This window comes from Staurois parvus, unplaced genomic scaffold (genome assembly GCF_062004578.1).
Source record: "Staurois parvus isolate SC_StPar_1 unplaced genomic scaffold, SC_StPar_1.0 ptg000626l, whole genome shotgun sequence".
Classification (NCBI taxonomy): Eukaryota; Metazoa; Chordata; class Amphibia; order Anura; family Ranidae; genus Staurois; species Staurois parvus.
In genome coordinates this window covers 251,520-278,869 of record NW_028318422.1, presented here as the reverse complement: position 1 = coordinate 278,869, position 27,350 = coordinate 251,520, and the positions used below count along the sequence as shown (strand labels likewise).

The 27,350-nt window shown below is 41.4% G+C and overlaps 1 protein-coding gene across 2 annotated transcripts in view; it reads right to left on the bottom strand.

Moving 5' to 3' along the window:
- The window catches only part of LOC149449356 (citron Rho-interacting kinase-like), a 201,808-nt gene that overhangs the window by 117,359 nt on the left and 57,099 nt on the right, over window positions 1–27,350 (bottom strand). For both annotated transcript variants that reach the window (XM_089693340.1, XM_089693341.1), the window contains exons 12-17: window positions 23,018–23,137; window positions 21,671–21,841; window positions 20,176–20,229; window positions 18,177–18,230; window positions 9,745–9,885; window positions 2,451–2,576 (exon numbers count right to left, since the gene is read on the bottom strand). In XM_089693340.1, coding sequence (XP_089549466.1) covers window positions 2,451–2,576; window positions 9,745–9,885; window positions 18,177–18,230; window positions 20,176–20,229; window positions 21,671–21,841; window positions 23,018–23,137 — 666 coding nt within the window. The remainder of the gene's footprint in view (window positions 1–2,450; window positions 2,577–9,744; window positions 9,886–18,176; window positions 18,231–20,175; window positions 20,230–21,670; window positions 21,842–23,017; window positions 23,138–27,350) is intronic.

Below are 27,350 nucleotides of genomic sequence, written 5' to 3'. Positions count from 1 at the left end.
AGCAAATCTGGCCAAACTGGAAGATCCCATCGCTGTTCTGCCATGATATTTACATGACTGTTATGCCATGAGATTTACAATGTCTGCATACCACATTCTGTCAAGTCAAGCAGATGCAAACAGAATGCTCTCCAACTTTAACCTACACAACAGGCGAGTGGATGCCTGGTTGAGGACTGAGAAAGTCCGCCTGCCAATTTTCTAAGCTGTGAAGGAGCACAGTGGAAAGGACTGCCACACAAAGTCCAAGAACCAGGACCACAAGATATCTGTAAAGGAAGGGGAATATCGCTGACCTAATGGTCATCTGGACTGAATAAAACAAACATTATGCTGCTACTGGACAGTAAGAAAAGTAGAAAACACAAACTGAGGGACAAAGGGGAGGGGGAGAGGTTTTTAACTCTTCTGTTGAGTTTTCTGTAGAAGGAGGGATCAATCTTCTCTCGGGTTGCTGTCCTTGAAGAGGGTATTTGGGAAATACTAGATAAGGGCAGAGATTTAGAGCTAATCTGACCCTTTGCAAGACAAACCTTGCAGTAGATGATCCCTATCTGTTAAAAGGGATCTGGGAGCCCAACCTATCTTCCTTACTACCACCACCTCTCTGCCTGCACTAGGCCATGGCTTGCTGAGGATTAGAAAGAACTATGAACCCCAGTGAGGGGTGAACACCCAGCTGAGAGGAGTGTTGACCTATGCCGCAAGTCACCCCAGTAGAAAAGTGGCTCAATACTTGCTGTGTCCTGGTACTGAAGTAGTGGCAACTGCAACTGTTGGCTGAAGGCTGAATGGCACTGAAGTCACTTCCAGAGCACGGACTCAGTTCCAGAGTGGTGCGACCAATGTAAGACCAGGAACTTAGAATGCATATGTACTGCGCCCAGGATAAAAATGGCGACCGAACACAGTGGCATGCACCCACACCACCCATTTTGTCTTCCTTCACTGCCACATATTGATTTAGGTGGGAGAAACTGCCCAAATTGACCCATGACAGAGAGGATACTGCCAGGGGAACTGCCACATGCTCCAATAATATCAGAGGAATTCACCAGTTCATAGTATGCAGGGTCAAGCAGGCCTAATCTTTATTAATCATGGCAGAACCTCCAGGGATTGACTCCTCACTGCCCTGAACCTGTATAACACCCTGCTAGCAAAGTTACCAGATACACTGTACCCCAGAGATCCCTGCCCGGAGGATCCAGTGTCTACTGGCAGACAATACAGGTCAACACCCCCCCATGACCTCTCGTACGCGGGTCTGGTTATAGTCCTTCATTAGGTTATAGTAACCAATCTGGATGAAGCCTTCAGGGGTATTAGGAACAGGTCAGAAATCAGGACTAAACCCTTATAAGGAAAACCTTCAGAGATACTCCTGTAGGTACACTGGAGCTTAGCTGAGCTAGGAGGGGTTATGCCTGGGGAGAGGTTCCTTCCTTTTTTTGGCCAGTGTTTTTTCACCTGAAGGCAGCAGCATAACCCAAGTAGTCATGAATATAAAGTCCTGGGATGCACGATTAGGAAAAACCATTATATAGTAGATGAGCATTCTTTAAATATAGTAAACCAAACTACAGCATTGCATGTACACTTTTAATTAAGTGAGTTAAAGTGGTTATAAAGGGTGAGTGTTTTTCACCTTGAGGCATTTTATGCATCAAGGTAAAAAACCTTAAGTGTGCAGCTCCCCCCAATACTTGCCATAGCCCAATCTTCATCCAGCACTGTGCCTTGGCTCTCCCGGGTCTCTCACTCCTAATTGACTGAGACACATTTGCTCCTGCTGCTTTAAATCACAAGCAGTGAAGAGGGAGCGGAGGACGGGACTGAGCCGCGCTCTGTGTATCCCAGTCACACAGAGGCGACTCGGAAGCGAGCATCCACGAGTGCCCCAGAGCAAGCAGCTTGTACTGGGGGCACTCAGCAAGGAGGAGGGGCCACAAGTGCGGGCTGGGGACCCGAGAAGAGGAGTATTTGGGCTGCTCTGTGCAAAACCATTGCACAGAGCAGGTACTCATACGTACTCATACATGATTGTTACTTTAAAGAAAAAAATAAACATTAAGAACCACTTTAAGGTTTCCTTTACCAATATAACTTGTACTTCCAACATAAGCAGTGCTCTACAGAGTGCAAAGAACAGTTCACATCAGTCAGCTCACAATCTAATGTCACTACCACATATACACTAGGGCCAATTTAGGAAGACGCCAATCAACATACCAGAATGTTTTAGGATTGTGGGAGGAAACCCAGATCATCCGGAAGAAGCCCACGCAAACACGGAGAAGAACATACTTGTTACATACAGTAAATATTTCAAATTTAAAAGGAACGTAATATGAAACAGCTATTCACAATAACACTTATGAAAATGGTATAAGAATTAAAAATCTATTTAAAAGATGTAATTCACTTTTTTTAAAATGTAAAAAACTTACCATTATTTTTTCAGCCATCTGCTGGATTTGCTGAGATTTAGTTTGAATATCTTCCTTCAACTTGTTCTCTCGTCGTTCCACATTCTCCAGTTTCCTGACTTGGTTTTCCAAAGAAAGGCGCCTCTCCTACATGAAATAAAAACTACCAATTGTTATCCCTCTTTCATGTTAATGGAAAATATAATCTAAGGGGTATGTTTAATTGTACAGGAGAACATAGCAAGAACACTTGCCAACAAAATATTCTGAGCTCTAAACACATACTCACAGGCAGTCAATATATATGCAGTAATCACTACAAAGTCACTGAAGGTATAAATAGCCTCAGATGATACATGTATAACCGTCATGAAAATGGATATTACTACTAAAGGAAATGAAGAGGTATAAAAATAACCAGCAGCATATGGTGTTAAGCTTATATATATGAATGTCATGCTTGTATATCTGTGTAGGTTCAGGTCTTCCAGAAGCTGCATCATACAGATTCACATTATCCTTAACTGCAACTGTGTGGGTGGCAAACACTGCAGATACATTATAGGCATGATAAACGTCCTATATCCTGGGGACAAGAATATCCCTCTAGTAAGGAGTGAGAAAAGGCCACAGACACAGGTCTATCCCAGAAAAAACCTGCCTTAACTGTTGTAATACAGAATGTACTAGGCTATAGGTAAACTCCTCTCAAAAGGCACAAAGGAATAGAAATGTGTTAAATAAGGAATGAGGGCTTACAAGAAAGCTGGACAAAAATAAAGGTTTATTCATATAGTGAAATTTTACAAAACTGGGAGGACAGAATGGGAGAGGTGTCACCTTTGGCAACCTCTATGATGCTTTAACTCATTTTAAACCTCTAAAGAAAGAAAAAACTCCACTAACTGGGCAAAGTTAGATAGCTGATGTTCACAATTTATGCCCTTTATAAAGTGTTTCTAAACCCACAACAGTAAAATCAGTCTGTATATGCAGTAAAGCATGCTTGTTATGCTCACTGTGGAACCGGGTTAATCCTCTGCATTGTGTAAAAAGGATGTTTGATCCTGTCTTCTTTGATCCTCCCCTTCTTCCAGTGCAGCTCCTGATAAGACATATCGTGCGGAGACACTGCACATGCATGCTCAGTTTGGTGTGTATTGCGAGAGGGGTTTCTTGGGAGTGCACATGTGATCAGCACAGGGCCAATCGGCACTGCCCAGACAGAGGTCAGCGGTTCTGCATCCTCCTAGAAAACTCCTCCTACAAGCTTTAACCAGTGCTCAGCTGGACACTGATAGAAGTCACAAGACTGCTCTAACTGCTGACGGGAAAAGGTATTTAGCAGTTTATTTATATTTATTAAAATAATTGCATTTCCATGTTCTGTGTACCGTGGGAGACCAGATATATTGAGTGCAGGGTCCTGGGTTTAGTAACACTTTAATCACTCAACTACAGCACTGAACCAAACAATGGATGGGTCCTTCCACTGGATCTGAATGGTAGAGTTAATCTGCTGAAGATGATCCTTCTACCAAAATTGCTATATGTCATGGCTAACTCTCCCTGTAAAATACCAAATTCCCTATTTAAACAAATTGATGCCATCTGCACAGGGTTCATATGGAACTGCCGTCCTTCTAGAATAACAGTTTAGGTTCTGAAGCTACTGGCCCATTTGGTGGGTCTGATGTACCAGAATTTCTATCTTTATTATTTGACATCTCAATTGATTATTGTTCATGATTGGCTACATTTCTCTTTAGATAACGCCTGTACCACTTCTGAAGCTGCAATAGTGGCAGAAAACACTGCTATGGGAGGGGAACAGAGGACACTGTTATGGGGGGCTAAGATAATATTGTTAAATAAATAAATTGTAAAAAAAAAATAAAAAAATAAAAACTACCGACACCGTCCACACACTGTCCTACTGGCACCATCCACACCGCTTACTGCCCGACTGACTGACACAGTCCACTTTTAAGGTAGGCTAACGTTATGTTTTTACGGTGACATTGGTTTTATTATATTTTTCTAAGTTTTCCTTACTATTTACTTAGGCCTTACCAGTTACTCCACTATCCTATGCTCCTCTTGAAGAACAGCTGCAATGACCTGATCCAGCCAAATTGATTCCAGAGTATTACTCCACCCTGATGGCTGATTATAATCCTCAGTTTGCTGCTGCCCAAAATTGTTGGTCCTCGTTAGATCTACATCTTACTGATGAGGACTGATCTGAGTTTACTACTACCTATAAGGGTTCTGTGATTTCTTCTAGACAGGATAATACAACTAAAAATTATCCATTGTAGTCATCTTTTGCCTTATAGGCACTGTAAAATGGGCTTACTGTCATCAAGAGAATTTTTTTTTTTATTCCCGGATCGTTAATCCACCATCAGGGAAAGCCTTGCCTTGCAGGTTAGAAACATAGGAGAATCCAGACACATCACGCGCTCGAACTCTTCCCTACGAGTTCCATCATCAGTGAGATCTTCAGGGGCGTGACACGTAGGGAGGAGTTAGAGCACATGACGTCAGCACGTCCTGGAATGTGGTGGCCATTTTATGGGTTTGAAACTTATCCATTTTTTTGGTGACATGCTATTTTATCAATTACTTTGATATATGTTTTATATTATGCAATAAATCTTTCTGAATTGACTACACTATGAGGATTTTTTTGTTTTTTGAATGGGTTTGTCCTCTATGAGGATAAATCTTTTCTGCAGGTTTATTTTCTTTGTTCAATGTTTGGAGCTCTACCAGTGTCCGGATCACAGCCAGTTTTTGGAATTATCCAACGGGTGTTTTATCCATCTACCATTGGGGCCAATTTGATCCTTTGATGTCATAAAGTGTCCAGGTCCATGGCATGCGTTTGGATTTTGTATTGCGCATTTTGACCCAACCTTAACCACTTCCTGTCCGGACACTTTTACCCTCTTCCTGTCCAGGGCAATTTTCAGCTTTCAGCGCTATCACACTATGAATGACAATTGCCCGGTTATGCAATACTGTACCCATATGAATTTTTTACCATTTTTTTGAGACAGATAAAGCTTTATTTTGGTGGTATTTTTCACTGCTGGAATTTCTTATTTTTTTGCTATGTAAATGAAAAAGTCCAAAAATTCTGAAAAAGTGTTTTTCTTATAAAATTTTGCAAATAAATAATCTTTCATCATAAATCTTGGCCAAAATGTATTCCGTTATATTTTTAGTAAAAAAAAAAATAAGCCAAATTAGTTTATAGCCAAAAATTATAATTTTAAACATTTTTATTTTATTTTTTTATATTATTATTTATGGGAGTTTTTTTGGGGGGTTTTTACATGCTGTCACCCTAGCAGTACAGTGTCACCATGGTGACACTGTACTCCTTGTGGGGGGTGATGAAGATATTATTTTATTTTTTTTACAGTGATTGCTTTTACACCCATATAGGATTCTTGCAGCCATTGAGAAATACTGAGTGAGCTGTGATTGGTCACAGCTTGTCACATGGAACAAGGCTGTTGTGAATAGCCTTGTACAATGTGACCTCTGTGATCATTCACAGATTTCACACGTAGTAAGCAATGATGTCAGAAGTGACATCTTGCTTACTACTTTGCATGTGATCACCGATTGGCCAATCAGTGATCACATGATCGGGACCTCGTACAGAGGTCCCGTCCGACGATCGGTGTTACACTGTGTCCAGAGGACACAGCGGGCACCGGATCGCGGTGCTGCGCGCTCCCAGGGACCGCGCACAGCTAGAAATGGCGGGTGCCGTTTATGAACGGCAACCCGCCCCTGGAGTGCCACCGTCCTGCCGTTTATAAACAGCAGGTGGATGGCAAGTGGTTAACCGGGGGCCAATTTCACCTGGTAAGAGGCAGAATATTTTGGGTGTTGGAGATAGTGGATTTTCTTCATATTCTTGTCCAGATTTGAAGCATTCATGACAACATTGATGTCCCATTAAAGGGGCTTATTCTACGTTATATCTCCTTTGCATGTGTATTGGACTTTTAATTTACTCCATGCATTCACACTAATTTTTTGGTTATATGTAGCGCCGCACTTTTATGTTTTATTATTTAATTTATTGTTTCCTATTAAGGTGGCTGCTTATGTTCTATTGATTTTTTATGTTAGGGAGTCACATATATACTATAGCACAGCATTTTTAAGTTATACTTTTTAATTTTCCAGATATCCCACTACAGGTAAATACTTGAGCGCAAAGCAGAGCTAGGGCAGGTGCCAGTACTTTGGTGAAGATTCAAGGTGCTGTGGACAGACACAGCAAAATGCCAGGTTTGGAACCCGAGGTCTGAGAGAAAACGAAAAACTTTCAGGAGCAAAAGGCCTATCTGCAACAGCTTTGCTTTTTCTGAGGCGAGAGAATACCTTTTCCTTGATGTAGGTGTCCAAAACCTCACCAAAATGGCATGCACCATCAAAGGGAATCCATTCCTTAAAAAGTCCACAGACGAACACAAGAGTCAAAAGATCTTTTTCATGTGTATTAAAGGAAGGTCCAGCCTAGAATTATGGCAAAGCACATCAGCCATACCATCACTACAGTAGTCCAATGCAAAACAAAACTAAGAAGGGACAAACATTTTTTCAGGGTGAGACCAGTCACTGTACAAAACAAGCTCTAGTAGTGAATGGACAGAGAAGGTCTTCAAAGCATTAGGCCTCTTGGTCAGGGGGGTAAAAAAACACCATGTTTTTTACGTATTTGAAATTAGATGCATTGTGGTCTATGGAACTATGCACACAGCTGAGTAAAGATCAGCAACAGAGCTATAAGTACAGAGCCATATAAAAAAAACAGAAAATGTTACATTTGAGTGCTGTCATTTATGTGCATACGCATGTTTACGCGTCTATAAGCAAGTTTATGCAAGTATAAATGAGAACATTACAACACTGGCAATGAAAAATGTTACTCGTCTATATGCTTACGAACCTTTTTGCGCCTATACGCATGTTTCACAAGGCCTTTACAGAACATTTTACTCAGGATCTTTCTGTCAATAAGATCCTAAGTAAAAATTATGTCCGTGTGTAACTGGCCTAATGCATTTTCAAAACCTAAACTGGTGATCTTAGTATGGGCTGATGCAGGCTGCTCTAGACCACAGCACATGTGCACTGCAACAATAAGGATAAAAACAGTATCCCTATACTTGGAGGAATGTCAGCAAATAGCAAGACCACTCCTCTCCCTCCTCCTTCAAGGAGCACAGCTACAGCCAGAGGAAGTTAGAGACACTCTTGGTGGAAACCTGAAGTCTGAGATCTCAAAACGGTGTAGAGCGCCTACGCAGAAATTCAGACAGGGTGGCCTAAAAAACACTTCTCCAGATAAAAAAAAAGAGAAGAGGGGTGTGCCAGGAGGAGCAATAGAGGTCCCCACTGCTGTGGCTATTTAGTAGCTAAAGAAACATGCTAGAAACATGCTAGCTCCCTGTTGACAAAGTCCGGATGTGACGAAACGCGTCCGGGGCATGTGACGTAGTGACGCATTGAAGTTCCCGGAAGTGCTGTGGCGGCCATTTTGGATTCTGGAACACATGGTTGTCCATATCCCTGGGACTTCCAGTTACCACCTGGCATCCCTCTAGAGCTGAATGACCATCGTTTTGGAGCCATCGTTGAGTATCACGGCTGTATATACAGCCTCATGACCTGGAAGCTGATGTTATCATTTTTTAATGTAAGTTGCTATAATAAAATTTGTATGTTATTTGATTCATACGCTGATCACTGGTCTGTTTGTGAGGTCTATGGGAAGTGTCTGGAGAAGATGATGTCATTTTGAGGAAACTCCATTCCTAACTATGGATTATATGTTGGTTTCATTTATTCTAGGGTAATTATGCACTTTTACTATATTGTTTGCAGTGGTGTAAACTGTGTTTATTTGAATCTCTCACGATTGCTTTGGCACTGTAGTGTTTGCATGTTGCACGTGTGGCACCTTTTTGAGACCTAAGATAATACACTATGTCTAGGTTTTTTTCTTTTTGAGGTATATGAAGAGTATTTGGGATTCATCATCGATCATCTGAATCAGTGTGTATCTATTTACCAAGACTGTGGACTTATTTTGTATATTCTTCTTGGTTTTGGACTTTTATTGGACTTTGGGTTTATTTACTTTAAGTCTGTTTTATATATTTTATGCTAGAAGTATCTTACAAATACAGTAGTAAGCTTCTCTCCAGAGAAAGAAGATTTTCATCACCCATTTGGCCAAGGCTCATCTAAGGTCTGGTAAACTGCAATAATTAACTTTTTATTTTTGGGATTGGATATGCTTTAAAGTAACAATGTAAGCTTGTATAAAGAAAAAAAAAATACCACCTCAGCTAGAAAGTGGAAAATCTCAGAGAACAATTCCATTCAACATGACAATTCCAGTTTATTGACATACAACGTAAAAAAGTCACAGAGACAGAATAAACATTAAAACCACATGGACGAACAAGATTTTTTTTTTTTTTAACCACTTGCCTGATGGGCACTTATACCTCCTTCCTGCCCAGGCCAATTTTCAGCTTTCAGCGCTGTCGCACTTTGAATGACAATTGCGTGGTCATGCAATATTGTGCCCATATGAAATGTTTATAATTTTTTTCACACAAATAGAGCTTTCTTTTGGAGGTATTTAATCGCCACTGGGTGTTTTATTTTTTGCACTATAAACAAAAAATAGAGCAAAAAATTTGAAAAAAAAAAAAAGTTTTTCTTTGTTTCTATTATAAAATTTTGCAAACAGGTAATTTTCTTCCTTCACTGATGTGCATTGATGAGGCTGCACTGATAGGCACTGATCAGGTGGCATGGATAGGCAGCACGGATTGGCAGCACTGATGATGCTGCACTTACATGCAGCAACGATGGGCAGCACTGGTGGGTGGCACTGCTGGGCACTGATCATCAGTGCCCTGATAATCAGTGCCGATTTGCTCTCTGACAATTGCCGGTTATCGGCAGCACTTTCCTCACGCTGTGACAGCGTGAGAAAAGTGCAGCCGATAACCAGCAACTGTATTTACCCGGTGATCTGCTTAATTGGACACTGCTGATCACGTAGTAAAAGGCTGCTGTGATTGGCCTTTTACCACATCACCTGATAAGCTGTGGTGGCGTGCAGGAGGGCGTATTCTGGGAGGACGTCATCTGACGCCCTCCCAGAACTGGATAACCGCGCTGTGGCCGTCATTCGGCTATAGCGCAAATGCCAAGTGGTTAAACAGGGGCAGACAGTTATAGGAAAATGTGGAAAATATGACCCCACCTCAGCTTCAGACAGTTTCTTCTTGATGCCATCGTTTGAATCTTCTCTGTTCTTAAGCTTTTCCAACTCTTTCTCCGCTCTCTCTTTTGCTTGGCGAATGTTTTGAAGCAATTCTGTAGCTTCTGTACTGGCTTTTACTGCCTGAAATCACATTGAAAACAATAAAAATCAAATTCTTATGGGAGTCAGTTGAAAACCATAGTACTCGGTGGTGTAAGCCATTGAATTTCAACCACAGTTACATGTAGTGTGTATATGCTCACGCACTGGGGAACGAGAGGAAGATGGTACAATAAAATCAGTGGCTACTTCTGCTTGTTGTACAAAACTGTTTAAAAAGTATTTACTGTGTTAAAAATGTAAAGTAGATTTAAGAAAGGGTTATAGTTCTTGAAACAGATAATTCATTGTTTGGAAGGTTTGTACAAAAGCTAAGGTGTACCCGAGATAAGCTAACTTAGCTTTATTAAAAAGAGGCCAATGCATTAAGAAGAATACTGCTGAAGGCTATCAATCCAGTAAAATGTGCCGTTTTATATTGTAAATGCAGCTTCACCTCTGAATCTAGAATCAGAGATGTATACTACATACTGATATATTACATTCAGCTAATGCACACGTTTAACACATTTTTTTCCATTTTGAAATAACTATGGTACATTGGTGATAAATATGTCATGTGGTTAACTTAAATGTAGGAAAAATTTGTCTGACAGAAAATAGTTCTTCACCTTTTCTCAAATCATGCCTCACCTCTTTTATATTCCTTTTGTCTGTGTTTGCTTTGGGCAGATGCTAGGAGCTGGAGACAGGCGCTCACTATCAAAGACGCCATCTCCTTGCTAGCTGCAGTGTCTGGGTGCTGTGCACCATGGGGGTCACACTGTCTGACATCACAGCTATCCTTACAGGGCACCTAAAAAAATGGAACAAAGTACTTTGTCCCATCATGAAAAGAATAACGTAAAAAAAAAGTGATAATTCTTCTTTAACCACTTGCCCTCCAGAGGATTTACCCCCCTTCCTGATCAGGCCATTTTTTGCGATACGGTGCTGCATTACTGTAACTGACAATTGCGCGGTCATGCAATGCTACACCCAAATGAAATGTATGTCCTTTTTTTCCACAAATAGAGCTTTCTTTCAGTGGTATTTGATCACCTCTGCGTGTTTTATTTTTTTCGCTATAAACAAAAAAAGACCGACAATTGTGGGGAAAAAAAAACAATATTTTTTTCTTTTTGCTATAAAACATATCCAGTAAAAAAAATTAAAAAAATCAAATGTAGTCATAAATTTAGGCCAAAATGTATTCTGCTATTTATCTTTGCTAAAAAATATCCCAATACATGTAAATTAATTGATTTACATGAAAGTTATAGCGTCCGCAAATACCAGTATATATACTGGAATTCTTTTAAAAAAATGTTATACTAGCAGTGGCGGCAATCAGTGACTTATAGCAGGACTGCGGCAGGCATTCTGACACAGGGCGAGGAACTGTCACTGACATCCCCAGTGACACTAATACAGTGATCAGTGCTAATAAAACGCACTGACACTGTACTAATGAGACTGGGCAGAAAGGGGTTAACATCTGGGGAGATCAAAGGGTTAACTGTGTGCTGTGTGTGTTTTATTGTGTGCCGTGTGCTCTGTTTCACTAGGGAAGTATGCTGTTTTGTATTGCTCTGCTATGCAGGGTAATACAAAGTAGCATGCTGGAGTGGACAGGGGAGAGATCTGTATTGTTTACATACAGACCTCTCCCCCGTCAGTGTTGCTTGGCAATCGTCGAGTGCCGGCAGACAGTCTCCGGCCAGGACCCGGTTATCGTCAGCTGTAGCTGACAATGGTGGCACGGGTAGGGCACACGCACGCCCCCTACCAGGAAACGCAAAATCACGTATATATACACATGATTTTGTGCAGCCCTGGAGCAGTAGATCTGATATAGGGTGTTCAGGAAGCGGTTAAGTAATTCTCTTATCTTGTGTCACTATACTGTTTGCCTTTTACCATGACAACAGCATGTTAGCCTGTTCTTTACATTTCTTTTTTTTTTATGTATAAGATGTATATTCTTTTCAATGTGTATTCATACAAATGAGAAAAGCATCAACTAAATGCATTTATTGTTGTTCTAAGTTATGTTTTAAACCTATATGTGCACGAGGGCAGCCATATTTGTTCATGACAATAGGCATTAATTTCTCATGATCCTCTTATCTCTCTAATATGTTTGTCATACTCAAATCTATAGAACATCTGCAGCCTTCTATTATATTGTATACCTATAAAATTCACCAGGTGGCCACAGATCATACCATTGCCTTGTCTTTTGGCTTAAAAAATATAGTATAGTAATAGCGATTTTTCCTATGGATTTACATACCCATTTCATGTTAATTCAGTGGCTACCTGAATTCTAAGAGATGCTGCACCTTCAACTGCCTGATTCACAGGATTCTCAGCTACTGAGTGTTTAAATGAGAAATATGGCCAAAGCTCTTTTGGCACTACTTCTCCTGTGAGTCAAAACAGTGCACTTTAATTCTGTACTCCTTTGACCCATATTCAGCCAACAGCGAGCTAAAATGCGCTGTCGGCTGATGTCATTCAGCTGATCAAGACAAAGGAGGGATCCTGACTTTAATATCAGGATCCACCCAGATGCCTGAGCTGCAGCTGGCTCAACCTATCAACACACTGCTGCTGAGATCCTGAGCCAGTCACTCCTGCCCCCTCCACAGCCCAGCACTCCAGTGAGTGCTGAAGGGGAAGACCATAGAGCAGAAGGCTGAGTCATTGGCTCTCTGCTCGCCGAAGACTGAGAACTGAGCAATCAGCAGTTTTTGATTGCTCAGTTCCAAGTCTTAGAGACAGCAGGTGACCACTGCTGCATCCACCTAGGTGAGTATGATTGATTTTTTTTTATTTTTAATCCCTCAATTCTCTTTTAATTCAGTATCAAAGCTGCTCTTGCAGCTGGGGATGAAGTAGAAAAAATGCATCTGAGCTGCATTTTTTTTTATTTTAATAACTCCCCCCGATTGCCCCCTTTAACACAACTTAATGGCCAGATGAGGTTGTACACATGCTGCAGCCGCGATGCTTTGCTTCATGGCCAGAGCAAAAGTGGTCAAATGGGGTTGTATACATGCCGCAGCCTCAATGCTTTGCTTCATGGCCACAGCAAAATTATACTCCCCGTTGCTTTCAGCAGGCAGTACTGACATCAAATGCAACACGTTCAGGTGAATGGGGCTGTGTCACAACTGCATGCCCATGGTTGCTGTGTAGTGGTGTGGGTTTTCAGGGTTAAAAAAGGCAGTGAGGAGGCAACATATCAGGGCAGTGATGTCACAATCTCTACCTCGTCCAATACCAGAACACTTGCATTCATGAGCATATTTAAAGTGTTCTCTGGCAAATAAGCTGATCAAATGATCTCCTGTGTTCAGTAAGCAGCATGGTAGCAGCTCGGCAAAGGACTAAGCTATGCTTTCTACAGTGATCTTCAGCTTCCACGGGGATCCCATTGGTATGGTATATACAGGTGAAACTCGAAAAATTAGAATATTGTGCAAAAGTTAATTTATTTCAGTAATGCAACTTAAAAGGTGAAACTAATATATGAGATAGACTCATTCAAGCAAAGCAAGATAGTTCAAGCCGTGATTTGTCATAATTGTGATGGTTATGGCTTACAGCTCATGAAAACCCCAAATCCACAATCTCAGAAAATTAGAATATTACATGCAATCAATAAAACAAGGATTGTACATAGAACAATATCGGACCTCTGAAAAGTATAAGCATGCATATGTACTCAATACTTAGTTTGGGCCCCTTTTGCAGCAATTACTGCCTCAATGCGGCGTGGCATGGAAGCTATCAGCCTGTGGCACTGCTGAGGTGTTATGGAAGACCAGGATGCTTCAATAGCGGCCTTCAGCTCTTCTGCATTGTTCGGTCTCATGTCTCTCATCTTTCTCTTGGCAATGCCCCATAGATTCTCTATGGGGTTCAGGTCAGGCGAGTTTGCTGGCCAATCAAGCATAGTAATCCAACGGTCATTGAACCAGGTTTTGGTGCTTTTGGCAGTGTGGGCAGGTGCCAAGTCCTGCTGGAAAATGAAGTCAGCATCCCCATAAAGCTTGTCTGCAGAAGGAAGCATGAAGTGCTCCAAAATCTCCTGGTAGACGGCTGCGTTGACCCTGGACTTAATGAAGCACAGTGGACCAACACCAGCAGATGACATGGCTCCCCAAATCAACACAGACTGTGGAAACTTCACACTGGACTTCAAGCATCTTGCAGTGTGTCCCTCTCCATTCTTCCTCCATACTCTGGGTCCTTGGTTTCCAAATGAGATGTAAAAATTGCTCTCAACAGAAAAGAGGACTTTGGACCACTGAGCAACAGACCAGGTCTGTTTTTCTTTAGCCCAGGTAAGACACTTCTGATGTTGTTCGTTGTTCAGGAGCAGCTTGACAAGAGGAATACGACATTTGAAGCCCATGTCCAGGATCTGTCTGTGTGTGTGGTGGCTCTTGATGCACTGACTCCAGCCTCAGTCCACTCCTTGTGAAAGTCCCCAACACTTTTAAATGACCTTTTCCTGACAATCCTCTCCAGGCTGCAGTTATCCCTGCTGCTTGTGCACCTTTTTCTTCCACATTTTTCCCTTCCACAAAACTTTCTATTAATGTGCTTTGATACAGCACTTTGGGAACATCCAACTTCTTTTGCAATTACCTTTTGAGGCTTTCCCTCGTTATGGAGGGTGTCAATGATGGTTTTCTGCACAACTGTCAGGTTAGCAATCTTTCCCATGATTGTGATTCCTACTGAACCAGACTGAGAGACAATTTAAAGGCTCAGGAACCCTTTGCAGGTGTTATGGCTTAATTAGCTGATTAGAGTGGGACACTTTGAGCCTAGAATATTGCACCTTTTCACAATATTCTAATTTTCTGAGATTGTGGATTTGGGGTTTTCATGAGCTGTAAGCCATAATCATCACAATTATGACAAATCACGGCTTGAACTATCTTGCTTTGCATGTAATGAGTCTCTCTCATATATTAGTTTCACCTTTTAAGTTGCATTACTGAAATAGTTGAACTTTTGCACGATATTCAAATTTTTCGAGTTTCACCTGTACATACTTACGTAAACATTGGCATACATGGAATTCAGCTTTAATGCTGGAATTAGCAAATTGGAGTAGAAAAGCCAATCCCCTGCCTGCATACTTACTGCACAGAAAGACCCTTGATCTCTGTGCAGAAGCAGCAGTCTCTCTTCAGAGGTCCAACATGCCCCTTATTGAGTCAGAGCTAGAACTGTCCAGTCACCAGAGCGTATAAAAATTGCTGACAGAAGAACTATAGGTCTGCCTCCACAGGTAGTGTGCTCGACTACTGCAGAGAGATCACCACTTATGCAAAGAGAGCAAGGGTCCTTTCTCTGCAACATACTAGCAGGTGACATGCTTTTCTACTCAGGCTGTAGCAGCTTTCTAAAAAAAAAAAAAAAAAAAAACAAACCGTAAGACTTTGCACACGTCATGTTTTGATGTACCTGGAAAGCTTTCAGTGGATTTAAACTGGAAGTTCAATTGGGCATTAACGCTCCCAGTAGGTAGGCGAGTAGTCAGGGCAGCAATTGTCAGATTTCATATGACCTCTGACCACAAGTCACAAGTTAAACGAGACATATTAACTGCAGCTAAAGAAAGGGACAAATATAGCTATTTTATAAGAATGCCGAAACAGGACACATTTTGTCAGTTTTTTTTTTTGTTTTTTTTTAAGATCGCATATTCAGATTCTTGCAAAAGGTTAGTCATAAATGGTTCTATTTAAGCATATGTTGGCTTCAGTCCAGTTAACAATAATGAGCTGAAAACCAAATTGGCCCAAGGCTTTCAGGGCACTCTTTGCACATTTAAAGATGTCTCCCTAAGTCTCAGAGGGGAAGGCACAAAAACCGCTGCATGCTAAAATGGTATTGGGGTCACAGCAATTTATGCACACGAAATTATGAAGTGGTGCACTTAAATAGCATAAGAATTACATCAGAAAAATAGTGTTGCGAATGGCCACTTCATTAAATATAGTAACCTGGACACCAAAGAAATATTTTTCTGTATACCTGTTAAGCTTAATTGGAATCTGAAAAAAGGCTTGTGCATACTGAGAAAAATGAAAGACATAATACAAATGAAAAATGTTTTGCATATACTGAATAACAAAGTATACCAATTTGAAAAGAGCAAAATACAAAAAACAAATAAGTATCTTTAAAAGAATAATCAAAAAAAATATAAGCCTAATCTAATGATGATGATTATTATTATAGATGAACAACAATTAGATTAAACATATGAACGGATGATGAAAAAAATCCACATTTTTAAATGTTGGTCTACTATCATTCCTTAAAATGATTCTAAAGGTTGGGATGTAAAAAAACAAAAAATAAAAAACCTAACATGTTATACTTACCTTCTCTGTGCAATGGTTTTGCACAGAGCAGGCCCGATCCTCCTCTTTTTGGGTCCTCCGCCAGCGTTCCTGGCTACTCCCCCCAGCTAAATTCCCCCAATTGCAAGCCTCTTGCTATGGGGGCATTAGAGCAGGCTGGCTCTCGAGCTGCTCTCCTGTGAAGGGACATTGTCCATTCACACACAGAGTGTGGCTTGGCCCCGCATCCCCCCTCTCTTCTCATTGGCTCACTGGCTATGATTGACAGCAACAGGAGTCAATGTCTCCTGCTGCTGTGTGAGCAAATGAGGAGAGAGAGACCTGGGAAAGCCATGGCTCTCATGCACATTGCTGCATCAAGATGGGGGGCTGCAGCCAGAAGGTTTTTTACCCTAATGCATAGAACATATTAAGGTAAAAAAAAAAAACCTTTTGCCTTTAGAACCACATTAAAGTATACGCTAAACTTTTTTTTTTTTTGGAGTCTTGGATAGAGTGGAGTATGATTAGAACACCTGTAAGGTTTGTGCTGTCTGTGCCCCTGCTATGGAGAATAAACCTCTCTACCTGTTCTGTGTACCATTATTATCAAAAGTGAAAATATAAGAAACAAAAAAAATTATGGGTTGTCCCTAGAACACTAATAGAATGGAAATCTTGCAAAGGGGGTGCTAGTTCTGGTCACCAGGAATTCCCTTATTTTGGAAAGATTTCCTCTCACTTCCTCTTTCACCTATGGAAGTGAATTCTCCCCAATGGGACAAAGATGGCAAAAAATCTGACAGAGATTCTAACCCTCCTTTACCCTATCAAAAACAAAACACGTTTTGCTTTTGGCTCTACTGTAAATGCACCAACCCTTTTGTTATTAATATAAATGACCAATACTCAGATATTAGACATATACTCAGATATTATAGACATATGAACTGAAAAAAAAAATTTTTTTAAATGTTTGTATACTATCACTCTTTGACAACTAAAAACTGAACTATACAACCACTGCTTAGTTCTGCCTTTGAAGACCTCCAGTGGGAGGGATGAACGGCATTGAGTAGAGACCATTGGTGACCTTACATCCGGCCTGTGGAATGCATATCAGTGTGTCACTTTGGGACCGGCGATTTTGCTCTGATCCTTCTATTTACTGTGAGTGTAACCAATTTTATCTGTTGAATTTAATATATGGAATCACACTATGCGAGTCCCTTCTATTATCTCCTTTATATATGAGCCATATACCCCTGTGAACATTTTCATCAAATTAAGACACACCACTACTGAGTCAAGATACAGCTATAGAGGATTACAAGTCCCAGCGATACCACAATACCTACATAAGCAATTATGACAAATATATTTTAAAGCCTACAGCTGTCAGTGCGTGAGTGGGATCACAGTTTACACTTTATTTAAAGAAATCGTGCAAGGGACTGCACCATTTGTTTGTATGAAGAAACACGTGGCTATGAACTATTTAATATTATGTTTATGGTTTCCACTTCTATTATTCACTTTGACTAGGTAACGCTTGTGTTCTTCAGTTTTTATTTTTTTGTTTTAGTAAATCGATAAGAAAATATAGCAAATTTACTTGTTTTAAACTTTTTTCTTACATTTCCACAGTTACTTCTTTGTGATTTAAAGGGCAAATGATGTAATACATCCTAGAAGTCTTCAGGAGGGGAGAAGGGGTTTTCTCAACTAAGCACATCCTTCATGCCTGAGCTAAGAACAGATGAATTCCAGGAAGTCAATGCTACATGAATCATCTGCCCTTACTCAAGACATTCTAGGGGGTGTTTTTCACAGCGATTCTCATCAAAATAAAGCATGGAGACATGGATGGATAGGTGAGTTTGCTTTGAATATTAGAAATTAATTAAACAGCAATAGTGCTCAGATGCAGCATAGTTCCGCTTTAGGAAGGCCAAATACCTTTGTGAGTTTGTCTTGCAGCTCCTGAATCTTGTTCTGTTGTTCAGCATTGATCTAAAAAGATAAAAGGTGAGTTGCGTTAATTATTGAATTCTCACAAACACTGAGAAGCCATCACACTGAGGGCCAGTTCATACTACATGCGTTTCAGTTGCTTTTTTTCTGCATCCAAAATACACAGAAAGAAGGTTATATGGTTGTCAGTGTCATAGTTCACATCAGTGCTTGCAGTTCCAGTGCGTTCCAGTTGCAGAAAAAAAAAAGTAGAACAGGCTACACTTTTCCTGCACAGAACTGTACTGGAATGCGGTAAAACATAAAATACCACACCGGAACGCACCAAAAATGCACTGGAACGCACATGTCCCTATTTAAATTGAAGAAAAGAGAGGGAAAAAAATGAACTGGAATGCATAAAAACCGCACTGGAACACGTCTAAAAAAAACACATAAAAAATGCACTGAAACGCGCCAAAACCGCACATGCAAAAACGCATCCGGAATACATGTGGACTGCGTTTCTATAGCATGAACCAGCCCTGACTTTGTGCACTGACAGCTGGTATTAGGCAGTGTTGACAGAAAGTTACTATGAGCTTCAAAACTACTACACTGTTTTGGAAACCCAATTTCCAACTTACAGTACACAAAGCAATAAAACTGCTTTGGCATCTAATCAAGAAATGACCACAATGCAATGCGGGATGTGATGGGGCATGTGTAAGTGTGACAAAAGTTGAAACATGCCATTTGCCTGACACCATTAGGTAGATGTTGTCTAATATCAAAGCTTAACAACAGTTTTATGATTTGTTCTAAAATACAGGTACTATAGAACCTAGAAGACCCAAAAACACAAACAAAGCACCTTATGGAATTTAAAAAGCAGACAAACGTAGCCTAAAGCTGAACTTCAGACATAGTTCACCCTCCTAATTACTGAGGTAATGGGAAAAAAAATTAAATTTAAATGCCCTAAATACTCACCTAAATCTACAGTCACTTGACCTACTAGGTCATGAGTCTTCCATGTTTTTCAGGACACTTCTTCGGGTGTTCGTGTCACTGCCTGGGAGACATCAACAATGCTGGCCAGTGGCAGATCCTATTAGGATCCAGAAGACTGCAGCAATGTGATGACATCACAAAGATGACCAATCAGCACAGACACAGACTACAGCACAGGATCCACCAGTTGTCACTCCTGGAAGTAGCACCAGCATAAGACATATACAGCAGACATAATGAATATAAAACCTGTTTTACAAAATAATGTTTATTACAAATTTCAAAGTTCTTACACTGTGCATTGTAAACCCCATTTCCAATTGACAGTACACACTACATCCCACAAAGCATTAAAAGGGTTTTGGCATCCAATAAAGAGGTAACAACAATGAAATGTGGGATGTGATGGGACCTGCACAAGAATGACTCTCTCATAAGCTGAATCATGCCATCTGACTGGAGCAAGTTGTTGTCAAATATCAAAAGCACAAACAAAGCACCTTATACTTCAGGTGCCCATGTCACTGCCTGGGTGACGTGTACACTTCCTAATGCTCTTCAGCAGCAGGTCTTCTCAGGATCCAGAAGACTGCAACAATGTGATGTTACAAAAAGATGACGGATCATCTTTTCGTAACATCACATTGTTGCAGTCGTCTGGATCCTGAGAAGACCTGCTGCTGAACAGCATTAGGAAGTGTCCACGTCACCCAGGCAGTGACATAAAGCAAAAGCCACACTGAAGCACTGGGTTCACCAGGTGTCACTCTTGAAAGTGTAACCAGTATAGAACATATACAGCAACCACAAGGAATATAAAAAAGGTTTTACGAAATATATATATATTTATAAAATTGGTGGAAGTGAGTGATGGAAGGGAGGAGCTTTGTCTACAAATGGGCTTTAAACAGAGAGCATTAAAAGTTTAATTTTGGCCCTTGTCTTTATTTAAACATCTAAATGTAGAAAAAAAGAGGGAATAAACACAAACCTTCTCAAGCTTTGAATGCAGTTCCCCTACTTCAGCTTTACCATGATCTTTTGCCTGCATAAGAAAATAAGCTGTAAGTGTCAATGAAAAGACAGGAGATGCATACAAGTGCTTTCCAACTATGCAGCTCATTATTTATAATTATTTTACTTTTGCATTTTAATAGGCAAATAAATAGGATTTTGGTAACTACCATACAATTTAGTTTACTGAGGGACGGAAGAAATTCAAATACTGTCAGGTTATACTGCCCCCTTTAGGAGAGTTACAAGGGTAAAGGCAAAAATAAAACCCTTCCTACTTTCCTGCTCACAAGTGTTCCCCCCCAAAACGCATTGGCTGTTTTAATATAACTTTTTTTTTTTACCAACTATTAAAATGATCTTTGACTCTTTCATACAATTTTGGTCTAACGCCCCTTTCTGTATTTCTACAGTTTACTGTTGGGTGCCCATTGAGGGAAGCCTTGCTGTGCGGGTGCTGCCTCATTACAGCCTGTGTGTAGTGCTCCATCTGATCACCCATGCAATAACAAAAAGTCCCCAGAGCCTCTGAGAAAGCTGCTCTGGATCCACAGAGGGCAGCCCATTTTTTCAAAAAGTCCTCATCACAGGGATACAAGGTCGACAGGTGCTTGGGAGAGACAAAGGAGCTTGTTCGAGTTCTTCCAGTGTCCATAAATAAAGAGTGCACCAAAAAAGGTTTTGGCAGACCTAGGAGCCTAGACTGCTAGACTAGGGGACAGCACTAGTAGAGCTATACGCCGAGGCTCATGTTTAAAAGTAGTGATGCCCCTTTTGAGAATGCACTGTGTGCGAAACGCGTTAAGGAGGAGCAACACGCGCCTGAGACGTCACACCACCGGATCAAGGAGGTCCGGTGGCCTCCATAACCATCCAGCTGGTTAGTGTTCTGAATAGTTTGAACGATTTTACTATATACCTTCTACACTTGATCGGCGAAGGCCTCCAAGTTCTTTTTCACGTATGTTCATTACTTTTATTACCAATAAAATCTGAGATTTTGACCTACCACACTATGGCCATTATTCTCTGCTCCACATCGAGCATTTAATCCCCCAGGACCCTATGGTGACCACCCTGAGGCCCAGAGGAGAGTGACTCATATGTGCCGACCCCCACCGCAGCTTCCACCAGTAGAGAAGACCTCTAAAGGCGCCAATATTGTGGAATAACCTGCCCAGTGTGAGCTGCACCTTCCATAGGAGAAAAGGGGACCTCTCGCTTATATTATTGCTCTTTCATATTGCGCATCTGGTGAGTGCGCATTTCTTATATTTCCTGCACGGTTTTTGAGTGAGTGCCTCACTGGGAAGTAACGAAGTCACCGTTTCATCTATTTGTCACTATCATTGGACATTATTTCTTTGGACTTCACACTATATTTAGGTTGTGGTTAGCCTTATATCCAGTGTAAATATAACGTTTATCAGCGCTGCACTATTTTATAATTCAAAGATTTATATATTGTTTACCTTCTGCAGCTTTTGTTGGCTTTCTGTTGCTTTACGTTTAAACTCATCTGCAGCAGCTCTAGACTCTCTTAGCTCTGTTTCATACAGATCGCTATGCCTGCGTGCAACAGCCAGGTCTTCTTCTAACTGGTGCATCATCAGCTTCATTTCTTCTAATTGGGCTTGAAATTCCTAAAAAAAAAAAAAAAAAAAAAACTGATGGCAAAAGAGCAGTATGCAAGAATTATTGCAAAGACCGAATTGTATTATCACAGTATCAGTGGGAGTATTCATTTTCCACAACAGTCGGAAGGCTAGACCTGCTCTGTCAGCTGACCATAACAAGTTCTACCTAAATTCTTTTGTTGCAAAGACAGCAAACATGCCTTTCTTTGGGGATCCATTCCCTTTTTCATTACAGAACATGTGACACAGAGGAAGAAAACGGACTTGTCTGGAATACAGCAGAGCCAAAGGTCCTTGACACATGAGATTATTCCACCTATTTAGATTAGGGAGTATGTTATATGCTGGCAATAGCAGTCTGGCTTTATGATTTTGAGACTGAGTAGAAGTGGAAGTAGTGAAAGTTATGCCCAAAATGTCCAAAGAGTTCCACACTATGTCCTAGCCTAAAGCACCCATATTTTATCCTCTCCACTTGCATCTCCTAAAATGAGCTATTAAAGTAGATGTAAACATTAACTTAAAGCCTCACTTCAAGAAAATTTGACACCCATCCTGCAGGGTTTTTATTTTTCTGTACCTTGTGAAGCAAGTTATTGTTGCCTAAGTCCTCAACCAATCCTCTTGTTGATGTGGCTTTCAGGTGTGGAGTCATCTATTCCAGTGCTGCACGTGTGACTCATTAACACTTAAGCTCCTCCTCAATACTAACTAAGTAGTCTTTTTCTGAATCATACTCACCTCACCCTGTGGAGGGAGCAGGGGCGGACTGACAACTCATGGGGCCCGGGCAATAGGGGATCATGGGGCCCCTGTGTCCTTGCCCAAGCTCAAAAAAGCCTATGAAAAAAGGAACCAGGGGCATCTCATGGGGCCCCCTACAGATCCCAGGCCCTCGGGCAGTGCCCTAGTCTCCAAATGGTCAGTCCACCCCTGGGAGGGAGACATAATATGCTGAAAAGAGAATATGTCCCACTCTGAAATACAACACTGACAAGACGGGAAGTGCAAAAAAGTGACATTTTAACAGTGAAAGAGAAAGCATAAAAGATGTATTGTGATCTTTCAATTTAAGCAGTGTTTTGTTTAAGAAAGTCTATGTCAGATGTCTTAAAATGGCATACCAGTGAGGTCCCTCCCTGGGAGATTTCTAAACTAATTAATGAAGGAGATAGATTGTACCTGCTCCTTAATATCCTGCAACTTTCTGCTCTGCTCTCGGATGTCATGTAGGAGCTGCAGAGCTTTGTCATCCTCCTGGGAAACCTCCATTCGGGCCTGCTCCAGGCTGCGCTTTAAACTCTGCAACATGGAAGATTTTAAATGCATAATACATTTGATTACACTTATTAGCAAGAAACAGAAGCGATTTTCATAAATATCATACACATTAACAAAAATAAAATAATTAACAAAAATAAATAAAAACAAGTAGCATCTTACATTTTTTTTATAAAATTTGGTATAGCAAAAAGAAACCAGGTAACTGTCACATATTTGTAAACAATTTTGTGTCTGAGCCTATGAAGGCACTTTGATAAAAATTGAGCTAAGAAAAGGCAAATTAGCCATGCTTATAAACCAACTATATGTTAAAGTAAGCCTTTAACTATTAGAACAATCACAGCTTACTGCTATATATAGTTTCCTCAATAAGTTCTTAATTTTCAGTACCTTGGAAGTTGTTCAGAATGGCTGAGGGTTCCTCAGACCTGGACTTTTGGCTCCATCTGACATAGATAATCATGAAAACTACTTCCAGCCAAATATGTTGCATTGATATTCAGAAAATTAGCGGTGCTACATTCATGGATTCTTACCCTGGTTACAAATAGACACATCTGACCACAAGCTTTTGGTCGTGTGCTGGCTTCAGTGTATATACAGATGGTTACAAGTGTCTGTCATTTTTTTCAATCACCACCAATTTCTGCCATGTTTTCCAATTAGTATGACCATAAAATGCTATCATATAAGATTTTCTTTTTTCCCCACATGCAACTGGCCTTGTGGGCAATCTATTCAATGGTTTCACAGGAATGAAGGATGGCATGTTTCCTCAGAACTCTGATTGCTAGATCAGGTCAAAGGGGATTATGTGACACTGTAAATAGGACTTGAAATGGAGGAAATTGACAACACAGAAGACAATTCAAATCATTCAAAGTTTACCTTCAGTTCCATTCATAAAGCAAAGCTCTATGGCACTGGCTTGTCTAGATTGAACATGTGAAGTAAGTGAATGGAACCATGAATTTCAGGCCATGTATGTCTTCCCTAGAGAGCAGAAATGAGCACTTTTGACCAGAAAGGTCCTAGCACCATCTGTTCACGTCACTAAAGACTTCCCCTTGCATACACTGCCACTCAACTGTTCGTCTAGCAGATGAGAACATAGCAATGTTTCTGATATGTTACTGAAAGCAGGCATGGGCAGATATAGAGCTGATGATTAGTTCCAGTGAAACATCTGCATGTATGTCTATGTTCAGATGGAAACCTAAGCACTGCTTCTAACAGTTACTAAAGTACTACACAAACGAATATAGACAAAAAAAATGGCTATACTGTAATACAATGGTATTATAGGTTATAAAAACTGGCAAAATTGTTCCTTTTCTATAGGCTACACCGTACCAGACACCAACTTGGCTATTTCTTTTTTAGCTTTTGGTGTCAGTTTGGAAACAAACATTCAGCACACTTATGCAAGTTCAGTTACATGACTGTGATTTCTATACGCTCAGTTTACCAATAAACCACATTGAGGATTATGAAAACAGGCATTTTCCATTCAAACGCACATGTAGCTGCTTTCAAATAGAATACAAAATGTTTTAATTGCAGGCAAATCAAGTCAAATGCAGCCTTTACTTGTCAGACTGCTGTTCCGAAGAAAAGCATCGCAATGCAAAGCAGGTCAAATTCAACCTCTTAACTGCCAAGTGTACTGCTCAATTAAAGTCAGTGGTATTTTGCTGCTGTGCATTTGAGGTGCATCTCAAACACACATCAAACACAGGAACAGAATGCGTGTCTACATGAGCCCTACAGCACATTTTGTTGCAGAGTGTAAAAGGACCTTCCCCTTCGTGGACAGTTGAATGAAAGCAATAGCTTCTGGTTTTACAAAGGTAGGTGTAAAATGTTCCATGCCAATCTGATAAAGGGCGCAAAATGTATGCCCTTCTGAAGACATCAGTCATGATGATAAATAGTAAGTTACAAATAGGAGAAAAAAAAAAAGGAGTAACTAATTATGAGAGTATGTAGGCTTGATAAGTGGTACTACTGCTTGCTGTATGCTCTTTACAGTATTAAAAAATAAAGATGAATGTGACAATTAATGAAAGATCGCACGACTTATTCCTAAAGCTGACAATTAATAGTATGAATTTACATCAATGTGAGGAAAGCACACCTATAATAAACTAGAACAATGATTCAGACATTGTTCTTATCCAATAAAGTGAAGTGAAGAGCAATGAAAAAAAGCAAAACTGCACTTCACCGAAACAAATAATAAGACTGATGTGATCAAAAACATTATTCTAAATAGTTCCTATAGGGCAGGGGCCCTCAAACCTTTTAAACAGGGGGCCAGTTCACTGTCCCTCAGACCGCTGGAGGGCCGGACTATAGTTTTAAAAAAAAAAAAAAAACTATGAACAAATGCGGACACAGTACAGGAGATGACCAGATACTGCGGACATACAACGGCGGCGGGAATAGTGCCCCATCATTGGTGTTAGAGGGAAGAAACGTGCCCCATCATTGGTGTTAGAGGGAAGAAACGTGCCCCATCATTGGTGTCAGTGTGAGGAATAGTGCCTCTTCATTGGTGTCAGTGGGAGGAATAGTGCCCCATCATTGGTGTCAGTGGGAGGAATAGTGCCCCATCATTGGTGTCAGTGGGAGGAATAGTGCCCCATCATTGGTGTCAGTGGGAGGAATAGTGCCCCATCATTGGTGTCAGTGGGAGGAATAGTGCCCCATCATTGGTGTCAGTGGGAGGAATAGTGCCCCATCATTGGTGTCAGTGGGAGGAATAGTGCCCCATCATTGGTGTCAGTGGGAAGAAACGTGCCCCATCATTGGTGTCAGTGGGAGGAATAGTGCCTCTTCATTGGTGTCAGTGGGAGGAATAGTGCCCCATCATTGGTGTCAGTGGGAGGAATAGTGCCCCATCATTGGTGTCAGTGGGAGGAATAGTGCCTCTTCATTGGTGTCAGTGGGAAGAATCGTGCCCCATCATTAGTGTCAGTGGGAGGAATAGTGCCCCATCATTGGTGTTAGAGGGAAGAAACGTGCCCCATCATTGGTGTCAGTGGGAAGAAACGTGCCCCATCATTGGTGTCAGTTCGAGGAATAGTGCCTCTTCATTGGTGTCAGTGGGAGGAATAGTGCCCCATCATTGGTGTCAGTGGGAGGAATAGTGCCCCATCATTGGTGTCAGTGGGAGGAATAGTGCCTCTTCATTGGTGTCAGTGGGAAGAATCGTGCCCCATCATTAGTGTCAGTGGGAGGAATAGTGCCCCATCATTGGTGTTAGAGGAAAGAAACGTGCCCCATCATTGGTGTCAGTGGGAAGAAAGGTGCCCCATCATTGGTGTCAGTTCGAGGAATAGTGCCCCATCATTAGTGTCAGTGGGGGGAGGAATAGTGCCCCATCATTAGTGTCAGTGGGGGGAGGAATAGTGCCCCATCGTTAGTGTCAGTGGGGGGAGGAATAGTGCCCCATCGTTAGTGTCAGTGGGGGGAGGAATAGTGCCCCATCGTTAGTGTCAGTGGGGGGAGGAATAGTGCCCCATCGTTAGTGTCAGTGGGGGGAGGAATAGTGCCCCATCGTTAGTGTCAGTGGGGGGAGGAATAGTGCCCCATCGTTAGTGTCAGTGGGGGGAGGAATAGTGCCCCATCGTTGGTGTCAGTGGGGGGAGGAATAGTGCCCCATCGTTGGTGTCAGTGGGGGGAGGAATAGTGCCCCATCGTTGGTGTCAGTGGGGGGAGGAATAGTGCCCCATCGTTGGTGTCAGTGGGGGGAGGAATAGTGCCCCATCGTTGGTGTCAGTGGGGGGAGGAATAGTGCCCCATCGTTGGTGTCAGTGGGGGGAGGAATAGTGCCCCATCGTTGGTGTCAGTGTGGGGGGGGGGGATAGTGCCCCGTCATTGGTGTCAGTGGGGGAAGGGGATAGTGTCCCAACATTGGTGTCAGTGGGAGGAATAGTGTCCCATCACTGGTGTCAGTGGGAAGAATAGTGCCCCATCATTGGTGTCAGTGGGAAGAATAGTGCCCCATCTTTGGTGTCAGTGGAAGGAATAGTACGTCATTGGTGTCAGTGGGTGGGAATAGTGCCCCATCATTGGTGTCAGTGGGAAGAATAGTGCCCCATCATTGGTGTCAGTTGGAGGAATAGTACGTCATTGTGTCAGTGGAGGGGAATAGTGCCCCGTCATTAGTGTCAGTGGGGGGGATAGTGTCCCAACATTGGTGTCAGTGGGAGGAATAGTGTTCCAT